General features: G+C 31.2%; 1 protein-coding gene across 2 annotated transcripts; it reads right to left on the bottom strand.

Moving 5' to 3' along the window:
- Window positions 1–811: 811 nt before the first annotated feature.
- LOC143223348 (putative rRNA-processing protein EBP2) lies at window positions 812–21,490 on the bottom strand. 2 transcript variants are annotated; one of them, XM_076451227.1, is made up of 9 exons: window positions 21,339–21,490; window positions 17,744–17,830; window positions 16,914–17,110; window positions 10,910–11,033; window positions 6,650–6,739; window positions 6,136–6,211; window positions 3,876–3,963; window positions 1,314–1,461; window positions 812–952 (listed from the first exon to the last, which is right to left on the bottom strand). In XM_076451227.1, exons 1-9 carry the CDS (start codon window positions 21,387–21,389, stop codon window positions 890–892), a joined length of 924 nt encoding a protein of 307 aa, XP_076307342.1. In that variant the 5' UTR covers window positions 21,390–21,490; the 3' UTR covers window positions 812–889. The 2 variants fall into 2 exon arrangements, with proteins under 2 accessions (XP_076307342.1, XP_076307343.1); XM_076451228.1 differs by lacking the exon at window positions 21,339–21,490 and adding an exon at window positions 21,093–21,156.
- Window positions 21,491–23,592: the final 2,102 nt, after the last annotated feature.

Raw genomic sequence — 23,592 nt, 5'->3', positions numbered from 1 at the left:
TATCTTTGTAAGGAATAACATAAACACCCACTTCATTCTCCAGCTGCTTGAAATTTGTGACATTTGAACAGAAGATACGAATGAAATTCTTTTATTGGTGAGCCCAAATCACACGTTGCTGAAAATCTCTTTCTGGATGGTCCTGGTTCTCCAAATTTTTTCATATTCCTTTATTTTCAATATTATTAAGTAAAAAAAATATCCCTATTTTGGAAATTCTAAATTATTGATATGAACACCACTTCAAGGCTTAAGAGTACAAGTATCTTGCATCAAAAAAGGCTGTTAAACACCTTTTTGGTGACGTCACACTACCTACAAACAGCTAAACAATGTTAAAATGTAGTTCTGACACATTCCATATCTTCACATCAACTGTGATTGTCACAAGACTTGTTAAGTTGCATACCTAAAACAGTTTATGTTACACTGTGTTATGACAATAAGCTGGTAGTGATAACTTGTATGCAGGAGTTTAGGGAAGTACAGCTGTTTCTCATCTCACTTACTACATAAACTTGTGAATGACCATAAATTTTAACATGAATGAATCAACAGGTAAATTGATTGTATTTTAGTAGCGAGTTAGTCACAAAGATCTCAAAACAAACTGCATAAATGTTAGCTGTAAATAGCAATGTTACATCATGTGATCAACTGGTTGTAGAATTATAAAATTAATGTTAATTTCTAAAGGTTACATTTTCAATACATGTTAAAATTTTGGCCATCCCTTAGGCAATTTTTAAAGTAATCATTTTTATTCCTTTTTCCTAACTTGCTGTTTTCAAAACATCACCTAACTACAAGGTTTTATTACAATGTTTATTACATCAAAATACATAATTCAAAATGTACATTCATCTAATGATTATAACTGGATAATGACTCATCGTTTCTTTTTACTCTTCATATTCTGCCTTCTAGATTTCCCTGGTCTTTTATTCTTCACCTAAAGAAATATATCAATGAATATCAATTTTAAAATTCAAACTACAGAAATTATACTTTAAAATTAAATGACTACAGGCAAAATATACTATTACAGGTCTGATTTATCAATATTATATATTTAATTAGCACGGTAACAGAAAATTATTAAAAGGAAATTAAAATCATCCAATACTGCCAAATGAAATAACATTTTTCCAATTAACTATTATGAAAACTAATATTAATTTTTACCTTTGAAGGTTATAGTGAAAAGGGAAAACAAATTTGAAAATAAGCAATAATACAAATCAAGTTTTTACCAGAAAGAAAAGATAATCTAGTATCGTCAAAATTTCTCAAATAACAATTTAGAACCTTACTTTAGACTTCTTTCCTGGGGGTAAGCTGGACTTTTTAGAATGAAATCCTGACATAGCTGCTGAACTTTGAGCAGTGTTATACTTGGATCTTTTCTTTTGTCCTCCATAGCCATATCTTGTATCTTTGTACTTTTTTCTTTGTTGTGCCCTATTTATTCATATATTAAAACAATAATAATACTGTCATTTATTTTTAAACGTAATTTATTTATAACATGATCTATAAAAGTGTGGAAGAAAATTTAAGTATGAAACATACAGTAGAGGTTAATTTCACAAGTATGAAAATGGCACTTCCATTATCTTTAAATACTGCCAATTTCCTTAAATTTAGTTTGCATCAGATTGAAAAGACTGTTTTGGTTCTAGGATCTTCACCTACTTTTTTGTATTAAAAGCCACAATTTATTTCGAGGTGTGGCAAGAAGATTTTGAACCTTACTTCAACTTGAAATCCTTGTATGTATTGCTAATGATACCAGGAGATATGTTCAGCATTTTTACTGTTGTTCTATGGGTAAGAGGATACCATTTCATAACCACACCTTTAACCTTTTGGATGAATTTTGTTTTAGGATTGCATTGGAATATACCATTGTGCTGTCCTATGAACTGAAGGTTTTTTTTTAATTTTATTTTGCTTCTTATAAGACAACTGAAGACTTTCTTCTTTGAAATAGTGTGTACTTTAGCTTTATGTTCCTTAATCTCACTGAACAAATATCCTTTCTGAGGAAGAGTTTCAGCTATAGCATCTTATAGCAACTACTAAAGAATTAATCAATATATCCTTTTTCTCACATATACAGACATGTTATTCAAGGAAGTCAGGGAAATATACTTCAACAATATTTGTCATGTACATACAGTATTCTCACTGAGCAAATATCATTTCTCAGGAAGAGTTTCAGCTATAGCATTAATCATGATATGTATTCTAACTATAATAAGTAAGAATGGTAAAATAACATAACTGTATTAATTACTGAATTAATTTTAGCTCCAATAACAAGTACGTTTTATCAGAAGTTAATGATAATAAACAGTTGAAAACGTTTCTGTGATGTGAACCAAATACATGTGTTAAGAATATGATACTAAACCTTATCATTGTAGTGACATACAAATGCATTAGCATATTAAATTGTCATTTAATATAAAGTGCAGTTAACCCTACAAACATATTTTTCTATTCCTTCAAACCATGAGATGATTTAATACTATTCACAATCTGGGTTTACAATTAGGCTTAGTACTTCGGTCTGTTTCATCTTACAGTGGACTGAAGAGAAATATAAATGTGATAACAGGATGTTCAAACAGAAGTACAAGTTTTAACAAAATTTACAAGAAAAAGGTGCAAGTGTTTTAAATAATTTGAATAATGGTAAACTACCATATAAAACAAAAAAACAACAACAAATTTAGTCATTCAATATTATTTACTTTAATAAGTTCATCATTGTAAGTAGGAAAAGAGAGCTAATTTTTATTATTTTACATAATGAGGGAATAATAGACAATACTGGTGAAGCTGAACTACTGAAGGAAAACAGATGCATTCAAAAATTGCCAAGCTTTTTATATTGATTTAAACCTTTTAAAACCTTTTTATAACCAAACCAAAAAATACCATAACTATCATACCAAGTTTGAGGTATAATATAGAAAATAAAAAGCTAAATATGGTGCTGGTTATGAATTTCTTTTCATCACAGATGCTTTTATGGTAAAAAGAAAATGTTTTGTTTTGAATTTCACACAAAACTACATGAGAGCTATCTGCACTAGCCATCCCTAATTTAGCAGTGTAAGACTAGAGGGAAGGCAGCGAGTCATCACCACTCGCTTCCAACTCTTGGGCAACTCTTTTACCAACAAACAGTGGAATTGTCCATCACATTATAACATCCACATGGCTGAAAGGGCAAGCATGTTTGGTGTGAAGGGAATTCGAAGTCGCAACCTTAGATTACAAGTCAATCACCCTTACAATCTGACCATGTCGAGCCTATTTGTTATGTAACAGACAGAAAATAAAATTAGTAAATATGGTAATGTTTTTTCTCTATGTTTTGGTTTTGCTCAGATGCAGTTTATTTTCTTGGGCAACTCTTTTACCACTGAATAGTGGGAATTAATCATCACATTATAATGCCCCGTAGCTAAAACAGTGAGCATGTTTGATGTGGCAAAGATTCAAAGCTGTGACCCTTGAATTATGAGTTGTGTGCCAAACCATAAAAAGAAAATGAAAACCTCAAAAAGAGAAAGCCTCTTTTGAAAGTTCATTTTTTTAACTATGGTTTAAATAACTGCTTTCAAGTACAATAATTTACTTGTAAATAAATTACAATTATTTAGTATGTTAGCTATTTTTTTATGATATAAAAGTTTAATTTAAAGCTGAAGTGAACCACTGTGATTACTCATTGAAATAATGTTCAATTACAATATCAAGAATGTTGTGAAGCTTCTGTCTTAAGATATAAGATGAAGTGATTTTTATTACAATAACTTACCCAGCTGAGACACATATACCACGCATAGTATTGAACTCACATTTTATTTCTTTTCTGTCCTTTTTCCTGGGATGATTTTTTTGACTGGATTGGTGTGCCATCCAGAAAATCTAAGTTTTTTGTCTGTCCTGAAAGATGAAGATTGTCAATCAACAACATTATTAAAATGTATCTTTAAAATAACCTACTACACAAAAACACACAAAATGAAGAATTGAAGAAAAAGACATTTTTATAGTAAGCAAAGACTCAAATATTAATATCATTGTACAAGCCTTCATGATATAAGAAAAAACACAGTTTCACAAAGTCTTGAGAGAAATGAACAACCACCCTATAACTGAGCATTTTCTTCTTCAGGTGCAAGTTGTTCAAGTCTTTCCAGTAAATTGTATCAATGTTTGAATTGCATTACACACAATTACACAGGCCTGTGATGGTTTTCTCTTGAAATTTTAACATGTTCTACAGTAATACCTGTACGCTGAATCAAACAATACCTGTTTTTCTCAATCACGTACAGATTTTTCCAAAAACATCACGTTCTTTTACATAACTGAATTATTTTCATTAAAAATAGGCCACATTATCTTATGCTTAAAATGTTAACCTGATATAGATTTATCTTGACAAATTACATGTCAGAATCTTATCGATCATTCCAGAACCCAAAAGAAACACACTGCTAGTATATAAATGATTAACAGGCTGCAGGACATGTTATTTCTGGATAATACTTGTTTGTGTGTGCACTTTGAGATTTTTTTTTTCTTTTCAGTATTATTTATTCATTGTTATGGCAATAAAATGTTGTGTAAATGACCCAAACATATTCTACTATATTTGTGGTACATTTGTTGCAAAGAAAAAAAAGGCAAAACATTCCAAAATTATTAAAAAAAAGAGAGTATTGTATGTATTTTGGAATACAACTTGGGGAACAAAACAAATTATGTGCTCCACACAAAGTTGGCAGCATTTCTGTTGAAGAGTTGAGACAATGGATAAAAAGTGAGAAGTGTTGCTCATGGACCTGATGTACCTGTATCTACTCTACTAGTGACTCTTCATACAGTTTCATCTGATTTTGAATCTGATGTCAATAGAAATGATGATAGGGTTTGTTTTTAACCTGAAATATCTGGTGAAACACAACTTTTTTGCACAAGATGAATATAAGATATTTGGATCTTTAAAGGATTTTTCAGATATTTTGAAGCCCAGCCCTCAAACTCAGAATTTACTTTCTCCAGAGACAAAATTTTACCAAAACACAAATTGTGTGAAACTGAGCTTGATTAAACAATTCACAAGAATCTTAGACAAAGATGGCAACTGTTTCAAGTATCTGTGTGGGCAACTCCCAGATATTTCAGAAGGAAAACTTGGAAGGAATTTTTGTTGGGCCTCAGCTTAGAAAATTGACTTAGGTGACCAGTTTGAAAGGAAAATGAAGAAAGTTTAAAAAAAAGCACAGATCACCTTCAAAAATGTTATTGACAAATTTTTGGAAAACATCAAGGACTAAAATTATGAAAATGTTGCAAATAATGCTCAATAAACTGAAAGAGTTGGATTGTAATATGAGCTTGAAAGTTCATTTCTTACACTCACATACTGACTATTTCCCTAAAAATCTCTGTGCTGTTAGTGAAGAACAGAGGGAAAAGTTTCATCAAGACATCATGGTAATGGAAAAGAAGTATCAAAGAAGGTGGAACACCAGCATGACAAATGATTACTGCTGGTCATTAAAATGAGATGTTCCAAAATGACCACAATAACTAGCTTTGAGACTAAAAGATGTAGATTTCACAAAAAAAATCAGAATGAATGAGAATGCATATTAATTTGACATCAGTGTTCTTCCCTTTTCTTCTGTTTGTTTGTATTTTTGTCAATATAATAATAAAAAATGTTCATTGTGGTAAACAAAAGAATAATTTGACCTAAGTTAAGAGTTTTTTCCTTCTAAATTTGTAAAAAAAAATCAGGAAATGAAGAAAAAACAAAGTATTAAACTATTAAATAAGATAGTTTTAAGTATTGTGATAAATCAACTGATGCCATTTAGTACAAACACAACTGGTAAACTTTTATGTAGGTGAATCAGTATCTTGGAGAAGTTCAGCTTCTTTAAGCCAAGGCTATTCATAGTAAAAAAAGTAAAAAAAACTATTCTGAAGTAAAAGATAAAAAAGTAAACGACTAAATATTGATATCATATCAGTTTCAATTTTACATGATATAGAAATTTTAAAAAATTATAAGCTGACAAACATTTTTAAGGTTCATTTTACCTTTTCTATATTTTTTGACTGACTCTAGCATTTGCTTTTTCTGTTTTTGTCTTTCTTGAAGAACTTCATTTTGAATCTGTGAAAATATAAAAACAATAATATAGTGAACTACAACCAGATCATCATCATTCTTAATGTGTGTGCTTCAGGAAGAAACAGATTCTGTTACAAAACAATGCTGTACATTTTTATACTGCATAGCAAAATTCATACATTAAGGAAGTTCAAATAACTGGTTACCTTACTTTTAATACAATTCTGAAAGTGTATGATTTATTACTTCTAAACATGTAAATAACTTATTTCAAACTATTTTTTGTAATATTTAAGAGCAAGTTAAAGTCTATTGGTTTTCAACAATAACTAGAAACAACACTTACCTGTAAACTAAGATCTGAACACCTCATATGCAGAACAATGAAAAAATATAAGTCCTAAGTCATAAAAGTATATTTGTATGGATGCGCATATTTATCAGTAACAATTGTGTAAAAATATTTAAGCATTCACGAACCTTCTTGCCAAATTTCCTTAACTCCCTTAGCTTCCTTGCCTTCTCAGACCTTTCCAGAGCAACTTCTTTACTGAGCAGTTTCTCTCGAACCTATTATTAATCAGTAAAAACAATAATACAACTAAAGACAGAGAACAAAGTAAAATAAAGGATGAGTTATCTGAAAGCTGTTTTCATCTCATGAGAAACAGGTTTCTTCTATTAAATTTATTTGCTTTACTTTTTAACTGCTAGTTGAAAAACATGTATATGTATCAAACTTTACCTTCTTATTGCAGTAGTAGGGCTGTCAAACAAAACTAATTACGTCATCTTTTTTCTGGCTAAATATTTCATTAATAATATATGTCTAAATAATTATTTTGATTTTAATAAGGTTTTAAAAACATCACAATTAATCAAGGTATTGAAAAGGATGTCTTATTACTAATAATATATGTCTAAATAATTATTTTGATTTTAATAAGGTTTTAAAAACATCACAATTAATCAAGGTATTGAAAAGGATGTCTTATTACTGGCAACAGACAAGTCATCAATTAAACTATACTGACTGACATTACTTTACAAACTACATTTATGAACTATGTATTATAAACTACACATTATCTTAAAATTAAAGAATACAAAATGCACTCCCTGATTATTATTATTTTTTATTCAAAAAATTGTTTTTGAGTAAAGATACGTTGAGCTATCTGCTGTGTCCACAGCAGGAAATCAAACCTTGGATTTTAGCACCGTAAGTCTATAAGCTTATCACTGCCCTACAAGAGAACTTATTTAAAAGACTTGTTTGTTTGGAACTTTTGTGCATGACTAAACAAGAGGTATCTCCATATATTTATTCCTACTTTTGAACTGATAAGACTAGAAGGAAAGCAGTTAGTCAACAGTGAAAAACAAAGAGCAAACAGCATCATTGAGCACAGGAGATAAAACAGATCTCTAAATAGGTTTGCCAAAAAAAACTTAAAAAGTCAGAACATGTACAACTAATTGAAAAATGATCATGTTATATAAATACTACAATCACACATTATCAAAGAGGTAGAAAATGTTCACAATGTTTCAGATAAAAAGGATTCTACTTAAGTAACTGGGAATTGCAATCATTTATTTTAGGAAACTGTTCATGGTAGGTGAAAGAAAGAGAAAAATGAACTTTATTATTAATATTTTATAAGCTCTTTAACAGAAAAAAAAAGTTTTAACAAAAGAATTTCCAATAAGTTAATATTGGAGGATATAAAGGTTAATAATAATAAGTGAAAATTGTTGGAATGGTTAACCTACTTGGTGATTAGATATTTTTATGAAAACACACAATTCCCAACAGACAAGTTGACCATTAAAAAAAAAAGCTAATTGTTCACTAACTATTTACTAAGAATGAACACTAACAGCATTTTGTCTGGTCCTCTGAGGTAAAATAATTTATCTTGAAAAATGGATAAACAAAAATTTAGTTATAAAAACCTTTTCTTCTTCTGGAATTCAAATTGCTTTTAATCATGGAATTGTTTACTATTCACCTTTGGTCTAGCACCTTAAAACATCTACCAAAGAAGTAATCAATATATTATTTTTCCCAGGTACACAGATAAATTATTCAAGAAAATCAGGAGAAATACACTTAAAAAGGTTTCCCATGTAAGTACATTTTCTTTAATATCTTAGTAATAAAGGCATATAATAATAATACAAAAAAGTTTTTTTTTTATAATGGAGCAGATATAAATTAGAAAAAGGAGTTACTGTCTATTTGTGGGCTTAAAAAATGAAAAAATGAATAAAAGGTCAAGTTCACTTATTCATGAGCATCGAAAAACTGAAATAATTTATTAATGGACTCATATAAAAATTTGGTTATTAATTGAAATAACAATTACATTTCTAAACCTAACATGAGCATTCAAAATACAATAAAAATACATGCAATAAAAAAATTAAGCATGGAAAAATGTTGCAGGTTTGTTTTGTTGAGCAGCATAATTGTTTCAGCATCTTTTTTACAGGGTGTTCGGAAAGTCACTGCGCAGTTTTGTCTGTTAATAAATATATAAGTGCATAGTGACTTTCTGAACACCCTGTATTATGTACAGCAAAATAAAGTATGGAAGCAAAGTAAAGGTCTACTCAGCCATTATTCTGATCACATATCCCAATTTTTCTGGTGCTCATTAATATCACTGTGCAATTTTGTTTTTCGGCAGATACTCAGTCTCAATTTAGTTCTCAGAGTATAAACAGCATTTTTAGTTCAACCATAAAGGCATCTTACAATTCTATCTACTAAATCAAATAACATATTTATTCATCAACCCCCCTATTTCAATTTCATCATACCTCAGGGCCAGACACGTAAGCTGATTTCTTTCACCTTTCTTTCATTTGCTTTTTGATGTTTTTCCTTTGATATTTGACAGTATGTTACATTTTTCTTGATAGCAACTGCCCTCAGAAATACTTAAAAACACACTTATTAGACACTGACAGAGACGGGTATGCCTAGCTCAGGTTTTTCCTGTTTTGTAAAATCTTTTGCATGTGCAGAACTTGAAGCATTGTACATATTAACACAGGATTCCTCCCTCAACCAGGTTTTGTTTTTTGTGGCAGGATAATGAACATAAAATTACACATTTTTGGAAGTGTTGCATAAACTGTTATAAAGTCCAAAACTTGTTGTATTCAAATATGCAATCCATATGATGGCAATTTATTTTAGTTGGGAACTGAGTCAAAGAGAGACAAGAGTTTTGAACTGTTCACATTATCACACCAACTACAGTCACAATTGTGATTTTTTTTTTAAATTCTCAAATCACGTTATACAACCTTAAGGTCAGAAACCTTGTTCATGACCTTATGATCCTTTGGAGAACTACTACTACTATCAACAATCTATCATACCCATTTCTGAGTGACATCTCAACATTTTATAGTTTGACAAAGGAATTTGTTTCAACAATGGTTATCAAAATGTTCATAATGATCATATTCACAGCAGCTGCAAAAGCTGAAAGTTGAATAATCTTGGAACCTTGGGCATGCAGGTAAATAAGGGGATAACAGTGAAGATGACATGCCAAAGAGTAGCAAAGTTAAAATCAGTATTAACAAAGCTTAGAGATATCTGCTGAAGATCAGTCAAGTTCTGATCAGTTTTATTTGTTTTTTGAATTTTGCACAAAGCTGCATGATGGCTATCTGCACTAACAATCCCTAATTTAGTAGTGCAAGACTAGAGGGAAGGCAGCTAGTCATCACCACCCATTGCCAACTCTTGGGCTACTCTTTTATCAACAAATAGTGGGATTGACCATCATATTATAATTCTCCCATGGCTGAAAGGGCGAGCATGTTTGGTGTGACAGGATTCGAACCTGCAACCATCAGTTTACGAGTTGAGTGCCTTAACCACCTGGCCATGCTAGGCTAGGCTCTGGTTGGACAAGCATATGCAAAAATGAGCAAAAAAGTAGAAGGCTTATGTACCAGACCCAACAGTCACACAAGAATTATTTTCATTAACTATGTGATTTTTGCTGCTGATGTGGCCAGTCACAACTCTGTCAATTTTTGTGCAATTTGAAAAATATGCAACGTAATTATCAAAGATCACTGTGTACTACATTTTATTTAAGTTTCACTAAAATAGTGATAAATCCTGGATATTATACATCTTATCATGACCACTGAACTGCCCCTCTAATTGAAAGAGATGTTATATAAAATATAAAAAACTCAAATATTTTTGAACAATTAATGTTCATTTTAGAAGTAATATCTAGCATATCATATACAAAAGAAAACAGTATATTCCAAAAAGGAATTTTCATTACAACAATATTTAATAAGTAGAAAAAAGCTGACCTTTTTCTTTTTCACCTGTCAAGAACAATTCAGTCATTTATTGTCCCAATAGTCATATTTAAGTGATATACCTGATATATAAACATTTGTCAATTCTTTATTGTAGATTACATGCTTTTCTGAAGATGTACAGAATAAATTACATAGAAACCCAAATACTCTCTCTCTCTCTCTTTTTTTTTTTTTTTACAATATAGTTTATTTGGTGTATAATTTGAAGAGTCCCATATTTGGTTCAGGCTTGTTTTCTCCGAGCTCTATTTCAACACCTAATAATAATTGATACTATAAATACACAATCATTTCCTTTGGATGCTTGTTAATGTATTCGAGTCTTTTTGTATACTGAACAACAATTAACAAAAGAGTAAAATATAATACCTTTTGCATGTGTGTATCTGACTTTGCCATTTCTGCAAAATAATCTTCAGGACGTTTAGTGGGAATTCCTAGTTTGCGAAGAAATGGAATTCCAGACAATACAGCTGCTTGACCTTGACGGTAGCTAGAAAACAAAGTGAAATTTTAAACTCATTTCTAATAAACAACCTTCAAAGATTCTATAGTACATTATATTTTAGCTACATAGCATAGAATTATAAAATAACTAGCAAAAAGGAATTGTGTAAACTTTTTCTTTAGAGTGAATATCTTAAATTAAAGAAACAGAAAAATTACAAGGAAAAAGACAAATGCATTAATTATTTCAATAAATCAATTAATAACACTCTAGAACACACTGTACTTTTTGTACTTTTCTGTGTCAAATTAGATAACTTAAAAAAAACCCATTCTAGTAAATACAAATTGAATGTTAAAATACTTTCTTCTTACCATTTTAATCACAAGAAAACTTCCAAATTGTTAGTAGTATATAAAAATTTTAAGTTTCATTTCATATTTGAGTCATTTTTAATTGATCAGTTATGTTACTGAGGTCAAGAAAGAAAGTGCTTATGTCTTTTTGTTACCCAGACTACCCTGTTTAAAATGACCTTTTTTTTTAAAAATAACTAAGAATTTACACAATTTATTGCTACCATGAGCTTTTCTATAAAATAAAATAATTATTTTGTTTAATAATTTTGAACTTTAAATACATGAATTACAAATTGTAGATAATAAGAACTTGAAAGAGATATAGCAGTGCTTGCAGGTGCCTGACAAATGACATTAGAATGAATGCATAAACAAGAAAAAAACAACTGCTACTATTTGTAGAATTGATATCTAGAAACACCTTCATACACTTGTTTCAAAATCCAAATGGTGTTATGAGATAGAACTTACAAAATGCAACATGCACCTGTAATCTACTGCCTGGATCATGAAAATGATTAAACCTTCCCCACAGTTCATATGGGACCTTGAAAACTTTAGAGTTTTAACAGTTCATGTAATAGCAAAAATTGTCTCTGATATGAAAAAGGGAAATAAAACAAGTGAATTATCATTGTCAATACATGGATTTCCATTTTCTATCCTATTTTTGTTGTTTTTATTGATCATAACATCACTATTATGAATTCAGAAGAAAAAGACATTTATCTTAATTACTTAATTTCTTCACACTAGATATAGTTAATATGCCAATTAAAGCTAAATAAGTTAGCCAAGGAACTGCAAGGTGTAAGGTTGTGTTAATTATTATGACTTTCATAATATTATTGTACTGTCAATAAAGGTGGTATTATCTATTAAGTATATAATATGAAATTTAATAATTTTACTTAATTGAAGAACTAGATAGTTGCTGAATCATTAACTAAACAGTAGCAAAAGTCGATAAAAACTATGAAGTAAATCTGTATACATTGCAATTAATGCACTGTGCAGTCACAATGAAGAAACTTTTATAACAAACTCATGTTTCTGTTTTTCCCCTGAAAAATATGATTTAACCAAGGTCACCAATCCCTTGATTTCTTTGGAACCACAGAACGATGAAAATAAAAACCTGGAAAACTATGATTGAAATAATTTATCTGCTTCTTTTTGATGGAGATTTGAAAATTCAATGTCAAAAACTTGTAACTGGACCAGAAGGAAAAGACATTGAAAGGAGAATGAAGAATTAGTTGAATCCAAGGATCTCACAGATGAACTAATGATCTGAGATGACCCTCAACACTTCAGACAGGAAATTCATCTGGGAAATAACAGTCACTGAATTAACCTGAAGATGACCTTGGAAGGTTGAAATGTTATTCTGTACTTTATTTTAATAAAAGTTTTAATACCCATACCAGCCAAAATTAACCTTGTTTAAGTATCTCAGAAAGGTTGGTATGGGTATTAGAACTTTTAGTAATAAAGCAGAGAACAATGCTTCAACCTTCATAGGTCATCTTCAGGTTAACAAAGAGAGATACCAAACTCTCCGAGATTAACTTAAAGATGACTTAGGAAGGTTGAAACACTGTTCTCTGTTTATCAATAAAAGTGTTAATACCCATATCAACCATTCTGAGATACATTTTTATTTCAAGTAGGTTTCTTGTCATCAAGAATAACCTAGTTTATGTATATTTTTGACTAGTTGATAAGGTCAAAATGAACAAGTAGAAGTACTTGATGTTAAAGGAGAAGTAGACAAAGAAGAAACTAAAGGAAGATAATCATAACTTGGAAAATATCTCTAAAGTAATGACAACCAAAAGTAAGTTGAAATGTCAAACCTAAATCAGCCCTTGCCAGCAGGCATTTCTTGAAGTGGGAAAACTAGTGCATGCAAAATCATAAAAAACACACAATGCAGTAACAAGCTCTTTATGGAGAGCTGATGAGTTGTGAGAAATAAGTGTCCTGTGATGAAGCATGATAAGCTAAAGATATTAAATGAACATAATGATCATGCAGTAGTAAAACATACAACAGCAAAAGCCACAACTCCAGAAATCTGCAAGGTAAATATTTGATCCTTACTAAAATAATCAAGAGTTCAAAATGAGTTGATAATTAACCTGAACAAGAAAGTCTGAAATTGAGAAAAAAGTCACAGCATGTAATCCTTTTTCCATTTCTTTCACAGCTTATTTTATGGTCACAAATACCCATCATGACTGCATCTAACTTTGCTGCACTGGTAGCATTCTCAGCAATTTGCACTCTCATAATTGCAAGTCATCTCTGAAATTGACAGATCTGCATTTGTTCTGAGTTCAGAACAATTGGTATAAGTTTTTTGGAATAAAAGCAGTATGTTCTCAGTGAAATTACATTTAAATAACAGATGACCAGAAAACAGTTCTCATCAAAAAATGCTACCATTAACACAACAGAAGTCAGTATATCTACATAAATACATCTCCCATTTAGTATTGACCACACCAGCAGTTCTCAACTTTTTCTCTTTGCAAAATCATTGAGTAACAAAAGTTTTTGCAGGGAACTGCTTTTAAGCAGCAATAAATGTTTTATTTTACAAAGGTTCTGTAACACCTGGTATTGTTTACAATAAAATCTGAATGTTATCCTTTTCTAACACTGAAGATAGATTTCCACTTACCTTCACTTGAAAAAGCCTTTAAAAACATTGAAACTTGACTCTCCCCAATTGGACAGACAAGGTTTCACTCCAGGAAGTGAGAGGCAAAAAGGAGAATTAGAAAAATGGTACACTGCAATGAGTGACTGTGAAATCCTATTTTGAAAAGTAGACTGCTACTGATTTAAGAGTAGCCCAAGAGTTGGCAGTGGGTGGTGATGACTAGCTGCCTTCCCTCTAGTCTTACACTGCTAAATTAGGGATGGCTAGCACAGATAGCCCTCGAGTAGCTTTGTGCGAAATTCCAAAACAAACAAACAAACAAACAAGCTACTGATTTATTCAATCAAGGGAGCAGCAAGAACTGGCAGCAGTTCCCTTCTGCTTTACTCATTAGTAATGGCCTACTACAAACACAATATAACATGACATGAAAACTGAAATATATATATGCCACTAAGTAAGCTGCTAGCAGTCTTACAAGATATCCCATCTTAACAGTGTGTGTTAAAAGTGTAAACATAGCAGATATGGGTGAAAGTAAGGTATGCCTGATCAAATAGCATTTGCCACTGGATGATATTCAAATATACAGCAAAGAAAAATGAACAGGCTGCTGTATGGAGGAAAAAAACCCAAAGAGAAAAACACTTGCTAAAGTCAGAGTTGAACCAGAGCATATTAAATTGCCACAGGAGAAAGTCAAAATCTACCAGAGACAAATACAAACAGATGATGCATGTCACAAAATGAAAACATGAGCAGTAGTCCACATTTCAGCCTTTACAATCTCCTCCAGAGGACACAAACAAACCACCACAAGCATATTGTATCTGAAAAGGAGAGGCACTATAAAAAAGGCACCCTTTGAAGGAAAGAAAAGAGAAAGCCAACTAAATATGTTGATAAACTCAATCCTTAAGGATAATGGGTGAAAAATCATGAAACATAGAAGGTTTACAGAGAAGAAACAAATGAGAACCACAACAGGAAGACACACAAGCAACAGAGCACCATAAGGCCCACAAGGAACAAAGGACGCAATCAGTAATAATTATGGGAAATGGAAGGTATGAAAATGGAACTGAATGCAGATTTGATCTCCTGGGTAGCAGAGGCTTTGGAAAAGATAGAATGGTCTGGAAAGAGCACAACACAGGTACTGTGGTAAAGAGTACAATGAATGTCAAGACAGACCAACAGTGATTGCAAATCAGCATAAGAAGAAAGTAGACCTTAATGGAATGAAGACAAATGGAGTCCAGACAGTACAAAAAAGTAATACTAAAATCCCAATCAGGAACAGGAAAACCATGGTGAGAATAATAGGACTGAAATAGGAAGAAAAGGATGGGAAAGAAGACCAGCAGAACCTGGCAAAGCAAAATATGTTTGCCAAGGAAATTCTATAGCCAGAAACAGTTGAAATTGAAAGGTCCTCAGCAAAGAGTCAAGTGAAAAACAAGAAAAGGTGAGAAACAATAGGATGGGAAGGACTAAATCCATGCTGGATAGACTACACATATTTCTCAAAAATAGAACCAAGGTTGAGTTGGCCAGAATGGAGCCACTGATACTGAGTGAAGTTGATGAGGGAGAAAACTCTAAACATGAGATGTATAGGAAGAAAAGCATAAATGGGGAAGCCCTTCCAATTCTGTCTAAAGGCTCTGACTCCCAAAGCCTGAGAAAGAGGAACCAGAAACCAGTTGGTGTTGAGATGAGTGGCAAATACATCAATATGTCGTGTACCAAGACAGAACATAAACACCAGAAAACTTGAGGAGCCAGGGACCACTTCAAGGAACAGATTTTTGTGCTTATACAACAATCAATCAGTCACCAGATTTAACGTATGGCAAGTTAATAACTGTATCTGGTGCTTATGGGCCCAGAATAGGAGTTCCACCATGTGAAAACAAAGGCACTTGAATTTGGTCCACTCCTGCTTGGTAATGTAGGGGACCATCTATTAATTGTCAGAATGCACTATGATCATCATCTCCCATAGAATATTAAAGAAATGAGACAGAGTCCGACGAACTGTTTCAGCCAAAGACCAAATCTCAGAAGTCTTCAATGCATAGTGAAAAGCACCTTAACCCATAAAAAACAACAATGAAGAGATGTAGATCTGAGCAAGGAGGTGGAAAAGGAACACAAGTAGTATTGTCTATTTAACCACAAAGGAATATCGGACCACATGGAAGCAACAAAGACCTGAAGAGAATGCATATGCATATGATTGACTGGAATAGAATGAACACTTCCAAGGAAGTCCACCTCACCAACAACTCCATATTATGAAGAGAAGGTGAAGAAGACTGGGCTCAACTGATATGGGAATTGAAGAAAATTCCCAAAGGAACCAGATACTGAGTACAAAAATGCATCACCTGAATTCAAAATGACTAACAAGACAGAATATAAAATTTCAACTTCTTATCTCCATAATTTATTAAGATATCACATTATTTGTTCAACCCACAATGACACCCCCCTGTATCCTCCATCTTTTTCTTTATAATTCTCTCTGAGATTGCTCTTGGGCATGCTTTGAAACTAACACAGATTAAATTATATTCTACAAATATCAAATGATTGTTGTTGTTTTTTTTGTTTTAGCAATAAAAGTTGATAATCTGCTGTGAGAGTTGATGCATTTGAACTGAATACACAGAATTTTCTGAGAAGTAATGGCATTTATACATTAGTTAAGACAGTCAGAGAAATTATAATTTTTTGGTCAACCTACCCTTGTGAAGCTTCTGATCAGAACCACCCAGATTTTAAGAGTAAAAATGATTTTGTTTTACCTCTAGTAATGATAACAAAAATCATGACAATATGAATAACTAACTTCTGTTTTTAATTGCAAGTTGTGAAATGAAAACTCACAAACTAATTTCTCTCTCAAAATCACTGTGTACAATATCTTCTTGTTTTCCTTCAAGCACTTTGGTATTCTTAGTTTTTAAATCAACAGATTGAGTTGTAAATTCAGGGTGAGCAGGTGCTGGATCATTACTCATGTCTAATCTTTCTATCCAATTAACATTTAATTTGAATTCCTCAAGTTTCTGTTTCAGACCAGCCTGAAAGAGATGAAAAGCAGTAATCAAATTCTACTATACAAAGAAAAACAACTTTATTTTACATCTTCATTCACAAAACAGGTAGTATGATTACCATCATGTTTTTAAACAGCACAATCCTCTATGTTATTAAGTTCAGTATATCTTTTTCTGTTTTGTCAGGTTACAGCTATCATAACTACTGGTAACTTTATTAAAGGTTAACACAGTTGTAACATGTTTTAACAGCATTCTCTGATTTTTCTAACACATACTTTTTATATATTAAGTTATACCTGAAAGAAATATAAGTACTGGGTTTTCATTTTTACTTGTATACAGTTATTACTCATAATATGAGTTGTTCACTGCAATAGATACTTGTTTTACATCAACTAAACTAATAGTTTTCATTACCTTATTACCAATTATCCTGTTTAAACAAACAAATTATCTGGTGTTAGCAAAGAAATCCTCACAGGGCATACCTGGTGTGTAAAATATTAATTTTGAGTATATTTTGGGTGATTAAAAATGTGTAAAAATTAGAATATAAAACAGTTTGAGACCTTCTCAATAGTGAAAATTCTTAAAGAGTAATAGAAAAAAATTTATACCCAAAACACAGTATGTAAATCAAAAAACAAGACTTACCACATTATTGATATGGTCTCTCTTTATATGAGGTACTAAAGCATGAAGTCCAGGTTTTAACTCCCCTCTAGAAAATGCTTCTTGAAGCTAATGAACAATAAAAATTTATCCATTATAAATACACCTTATCTTCAGGAGGTTTTTCCTTTTGTCAATGATTACTTCAACAACTTCATTTTAATAGTTGTGGTTGAAATATAATGAATTTTAACTAGAAGCTACAGAAAATAAGTTCAAATAAAAATAATTTACTATGGAATATAAGGTACCACAAATATGTTTTCTTGTGGTTTCACATCACTTTATTGTGTTGTTAATGAACAGGGTCAAAAACATGAAATATACCCAACTTCCATAGAAGATATTTGGATGTTTTTTTTTTAATTTTTAATGAGAGCCCTATTCTATAAAATCCTAAGGAGGCCTACATTTTGTTTTCATGTTTTCACTTAAGACCTAAGCCTTTGATGTTAAATTCAGTATTTCTAAAACTTATAATACGCTTTGTGCATGTAATTCAAATCACTGCAAAGCTACAATAATTTAAACTGTTTTGTACTTAGAACATTAAAAAAAAACTCGCAGGTTTCTCAAGTATTTGGGAATTTTCAAACACAATAAAGTATGTATTTAACTGTAAATTTAACAGGAGGGCACATTCAAAATAATTCTGAAAAATAGTTTGCTCCATCATCATCATAAGAATTAGTTAGGATATTTCAGTAAGAAAAGTAACTATATGAAAATTATTTTTGAAAAGTAAGGACACTTGTTCAACATTAATCAGTGAATCTATTCAATGATCATCTACTTATTTTAAGTGATCTATGAAAAATTTGAGTTGCAGATGAAATTCTTAACCCTTAAACAATGGCCATTATCAATTGATGCTCCTACCAACAACATTCCTGCTGTTTAAGGGTTAAAGCAGATAACTATACTTCAAGAAATTGTTTAATAATATATGAAGGACTAAAATGGAAGCATGGAATTATTATAAAAACACCAAAGAAAGGAGACTTGTCAAAATGCAGAAACTGGAGAGAAATCACCCTCACATCTCCTGTTACTAACGTTTTTAAGTCTTGCCCATCTAAACAGAATACAAAAAGAACTCGATAACAAACTGCAAGATTAACATGAAAGTTTCAGATGCATATATGGATGTAAAGATCAAATATTTGCACTGGTTTGGATAGGTTTGCAAAGAAGACAAGCATAAATAAATATAAACAACAAAAATCACAACTGAAAATGAAGTGCCACAACACACTATGTTTAACAATGAAGGCATACAGCAGGTTAATTTTAAATATTTTGGCACAATGGTAAAAGAAATTTGAAAATTACTTTAACAACAGAGTAACCCATGGGTATCCTATAAGGAGAGTGAAATTTTCCTTAACTTAGTATGCATACCAAAGTTCATCTTTATACACTACATGAGTTAAATAAAATATTTCAGATGGATTTGTAAGTTATTACGGCAATGAGTGTGTATGTAACAGAGTTGTCAAAGTGTACGTGTGCAACAAACGAGAGAAGTGACACAATTACATCGGATTGATGGTGTTATGAAGATGACATACAAATGGATCAGATATAAAATGTACAAAGAAAGTGAAAAAAAATTAAGAAAGCGATTAAATGAAGTCCTAGTGGAACTCAAAGAAGATATAGATTGAGATTGGTAAGATGATGTCCAGGATGTATCTTGGAGTTACCATGCTTGGACTAAATTACTGGAAGCTCTTTGCATCATGAGTGTAGAGCTTTAAAAATAATAGAGAATTGAAAAGTGCAATTAGATTCAAGCCACTGAGTAATCTGGCATTATCTCAAGAACTTAACTAGGATGTTTAGGGAGGCTTTTAATTAAAGATCATTTAATATAAATTCCAACAGTGGTTAGCAAAGACAATGAGGAGATTTCTTAAGGATGAATATACAAGTTAACCTTTCAGATCCTAATGGTCCTATGTCATCAACAGGTTGCTTTATGTTAAAAATCATCATAAGCTACATGTGAAGAAGCACTTGTATACAGTATGCTTGTGCATTGGGCCTGGTATTGTTTTTGTAACTGGTGGAAGGGGTACTACATCTTGCTCTTAACTATACCATTTATGTTGAACACAATAAAGTATATCTTCCAATTTTAAAGGTTTTTCAAATTTATAGTCTTAAAATTTCTTAGCTTAAAGTAAGTCAACATATGAAACTTTTTCTTTTATTGTGCCTGAGCATAAGAAAAAGTATCTTAATTTTTTAAGCTATACTAATTTGCTTTTGTTTACATTACTACTTCAAAATTAAAAACACAGTCTTTCATTATCATATACCTATCAATTACAGGCTTGGACAATTATTGAATATTAATGCTACATATTAAAACACAAGTTTAACCATTATGACCATGTTTATAGGTCTAAGCTAAAATAAAATTTATGTTTATTTCCCTCTGACCTACCAATTAATTCATAAAATATCCAACTCAAAATATTCTTTGTTCTTTGTTGTAGGTGTTAGTTTATTTGTTTGTTAATTTGCAAATTAGACTGCTTAATTCTGGTAGTAATTGGGAATAAAAATATTTGAAGAAGTTGTACAGAAACAATGGGACTCTTCAAATTATTTTATATATGCAACAAGTGCTTGATTTTATTTCTTGTTTGGTGTACAATAATTTAGTTTTTTGATTATGGGAAGTTTATACATTCTCAACTACGATTTCCTGCTCTGACACTACTATGGCTGAGAATTATAATTCTTTGCAATACTCTACATAAAAGTACATTTATCACATAATTTTATTTTAGAGAATGAAACTTTCCCTATTTTGTTTCTTTAACTTAAATGTAATTAATTTATTTTTTGATTTGTAAGTTCATTATACTGATTGACTTTCCCTATTTTAACTAAAAATAATTACCTATCCTTATATTAGATTTACATTATTATAAAAACATTTGATCTTTGTAACAATATACATCAGATTATCATTTTGGTTGTTAGCTTTAATTATGAACCCCTCTACAAATACAATTTGAGGTGCTATATTATTTTGCATAACTTGTAAGTTTTCTCTGTTCATTGTCACACATTATCTGTTAACAAATATTAATGGTAACATTTCATTTAGAAAAATCTATTGTGCATGAGTATTTTATGTTGCACAGGTCTACAATTATGTTTCATTCAACAATGACAGTCATTACTTTAAGCTATTACTAAAGAGAAATTACAGACTATGGACTAATTTAGATATAAATAATATTAAAATATAAACACGTAAGAAATACAATGAACCACAATAACTAGGCAAATTATTATATGCTAATAGGCCTACCTGTATTAACATTACCAATACAATTGTGAATGGTAATATCAACCATGCACCGATGTCATTACTGCATCAGTGAGGGTGAACAAGTGGACTCATGATGTATCGTTTTCTACAAATTCGAAGCAATTTTTATTTCCCGATACATCTGCGTCTGTTTCTCAGCCTTATTATAAAAATACCCAAATCATATATATAAATACATACAACGTTTCTTTAAAAGTAAAAATATAATAACTGAATGAAACTTACTTCAGAATCAGAATCATCATCCACATTGTCTTCCACGAAGTTCACAGCCATTTTAACTTTTGTGCCCTCTGTTGTTAAAATATTTCTGACTTAAAACTAAATAAAAATAAAAATGACAACCATCAAGGAAGGATTACTTGCTCTGCTTGGTTAGTTGGCTGTTTAGTGCAAAGCTACACAACACTGCTCACTAATTGTATACAAACTTGGTTTTTAGTATTGTAAGTTCGCAGACATCACTGAGCCACTGAAGTGCAAACTAGCTGTGCTCCCTATAACAAACTGCTGACCAAAATATTTTTAAAATTTTAGATAACTTGGCCTAATAAAAGTGATGATTATTTTATTGTAGATATAGCAAAATCCGTTGGCCATTAAACGTATTTCTATGAACAATGCTTTCACCATATTTTGTGTGTGTGTAGCATGATTGTGGGTCCAGCTTGGTGATGTAGTTAGTGTGCAAGCGCAATGAATCCAAGGATTCATATTTCGTGTCCCTTTGATAAAGAAAAAAAGGAAAAAATCGAAATCTGCACGTAAGCGCGTAGTTACATAATAAGACTATAAAAGAGACAGCCAAATATCACCTTTCTTTCAAGAGTTGATGTGGTTATTTTTCTCTAGTCTATCAATTCAGTCGACGTCTTTATGTATGCTATTTATAAGTTATCAGTGGGAGTGTTTTTTTTCTTTGTGTACTTAATTAAAAACCACATGTCGAATTAGTCAACAGTGTAAGCAATAATGGATTGCTGACGCCTTAATTTAATTTAATATGATGATGTAATATATATATTTAAAATAGTCAGAAGCTTATAAATTAATTAGAGCAAAATTCCATCAGTATTTCATAGTTCTAGTTTTGCGTCACTGTTACTGTTTCTTGATCTAGTACAGCACAAAAAGTAGTATATTTCATTATTGGCCATAGTTATTTAATGTTGTCACCTCCTACAAATGCTCTCTTAAACGTCTCTTTCACAGTGTCAGGTCAGCAGGAATACCACAAATTAATTTTAGCTATTCCAGTGATTCTATAATTTCAAACTACTATTCAGAGATGATTATCCAAAATCAGAGACATCTTTGTCTATTACAAACGCCCCCGGCTAGTATAGCGGTATGTTTACGGATTTACAACGCTAAAATCAGGTGTTCGATTCCCCTCGGTGGGCTGAGCAGATAGTCTGATGTGGCTTTGTTATAAAAAAACACATACACACACACACACACACACACACACTATCGCAAATATTTATCACTTAGTATGAAAAAATAATTAAAAGATGATAGTAATTTAACATCTTACAATTTGCATAAGTTTGTGAAACTGTGAAATATATCCAAGCTAAAGATATTTTTATCAAAGTTATGTTTCTATTCTGTTTAAATTGAACATAGATTTTGAATGTATGATAGATAACCCTCTATTTTATCTGTTGCAAAATAACATTTAAACGGCCCTCAGCTGTATTTCGCAGCAATTTGCCATAATAACAAACTGACTCTTTTTATGTCCCGGAAAAGTAGAAATAACATCATGAATCTTCTAATTCTAGACTTAATCATATTCATCGGATGATTCTACTTGTCATTTTGATATGGTACCGAAAGTAAAGCTGTGAAGTGTTACTTAACATCAAATAGTTGCTTCAAATGACACGGCTGTAATAATTGGTGTACACCTCAATTTAAGTTCCTAGAAAATGGTTATCAAAATTCCAGTTTATCTGCTGGTTAAGACTGCTAGATATCCGTTATTTCAGTTGGAGCATAATGTTTATGATGTTTATTTATAAGACATCCAACATCAACATCAGTTCGAAATCTGCATTTTGAATTTTTATTTACTTACACCTTTTATATTTTGCATAACAGTTTCAAAATTAATCATTTTGTTTCTGCTATAAGTCTGAAATTAATGTTTTTTGCAACTTTGTATATAATCCAACTTTTGATATTTTTTCTTGTGACTTTTTTAACAACAGTCCCCCAGTGGCACATCGATATGTCTATGGACTCACACCGCTAAACACCAGATTTTGATGTCTGTGGTGGGCAAAGCACAAATAGCCCATTATGTAGCTTTGTGCTTAATTCCAAACAGTCAATCAATTTCTAACAACAATTTGTTTTATGTATTCGGCAATGGTAATCTTGGATTCTACGTTGTTTTCGTAGTCTTCTGTATATCTATTCATTCTTCACTCTTACTATGTCTTCTTAAGTTTCACGTGATGTGCTTAGTTAT

This window comes from Tachypleus tridentatus, chromosome 8 (assembly GCF_004210375.1).
Source record: "Tachypleus tridentatus isolate NWPU-2018 chromosome 8, ASM421037v1, whole genome shotgun sequence".
Classification (NCBI taxonomy): domain Eukaryota; kingdom Metazoa; phylum Arthropoda; class Merostomata; order Xiphosura; family Limulidae; genus Tachypleus; species Tachypleus tridentatus.
This window is presented reverse-complemented; position numbering and strand designations above follow the sequence as displayed.

What these genes read in the sequence shown, in the direction of transcription:
- LOC143223348 (XM_076451227.1), bottom strand. Translation starts at nt 21,389, where the DNA reads ATGGCTGTGAACTTCGTGGAAGACAATGTGGATGATGATTCTGATTCT. An exon ending in ATGATGATTCTGATTCTGAA is followed by an intron (nt 17,831 to 21,338) that starts GTAAGTTTCATT and finishes ATTGTTCATTAG; the next exon opens with CTTCAAGAAGCATTTTCTAG. An exon ending in AGTCAAAAAATATAGAAAAG is followed by an intron (nt 3,964 to 6,135) that starts GTAAAATGAACC and finishes TTCATCTTTCAG; the next exon opens with GACAGACAAAAAACTTAGAT.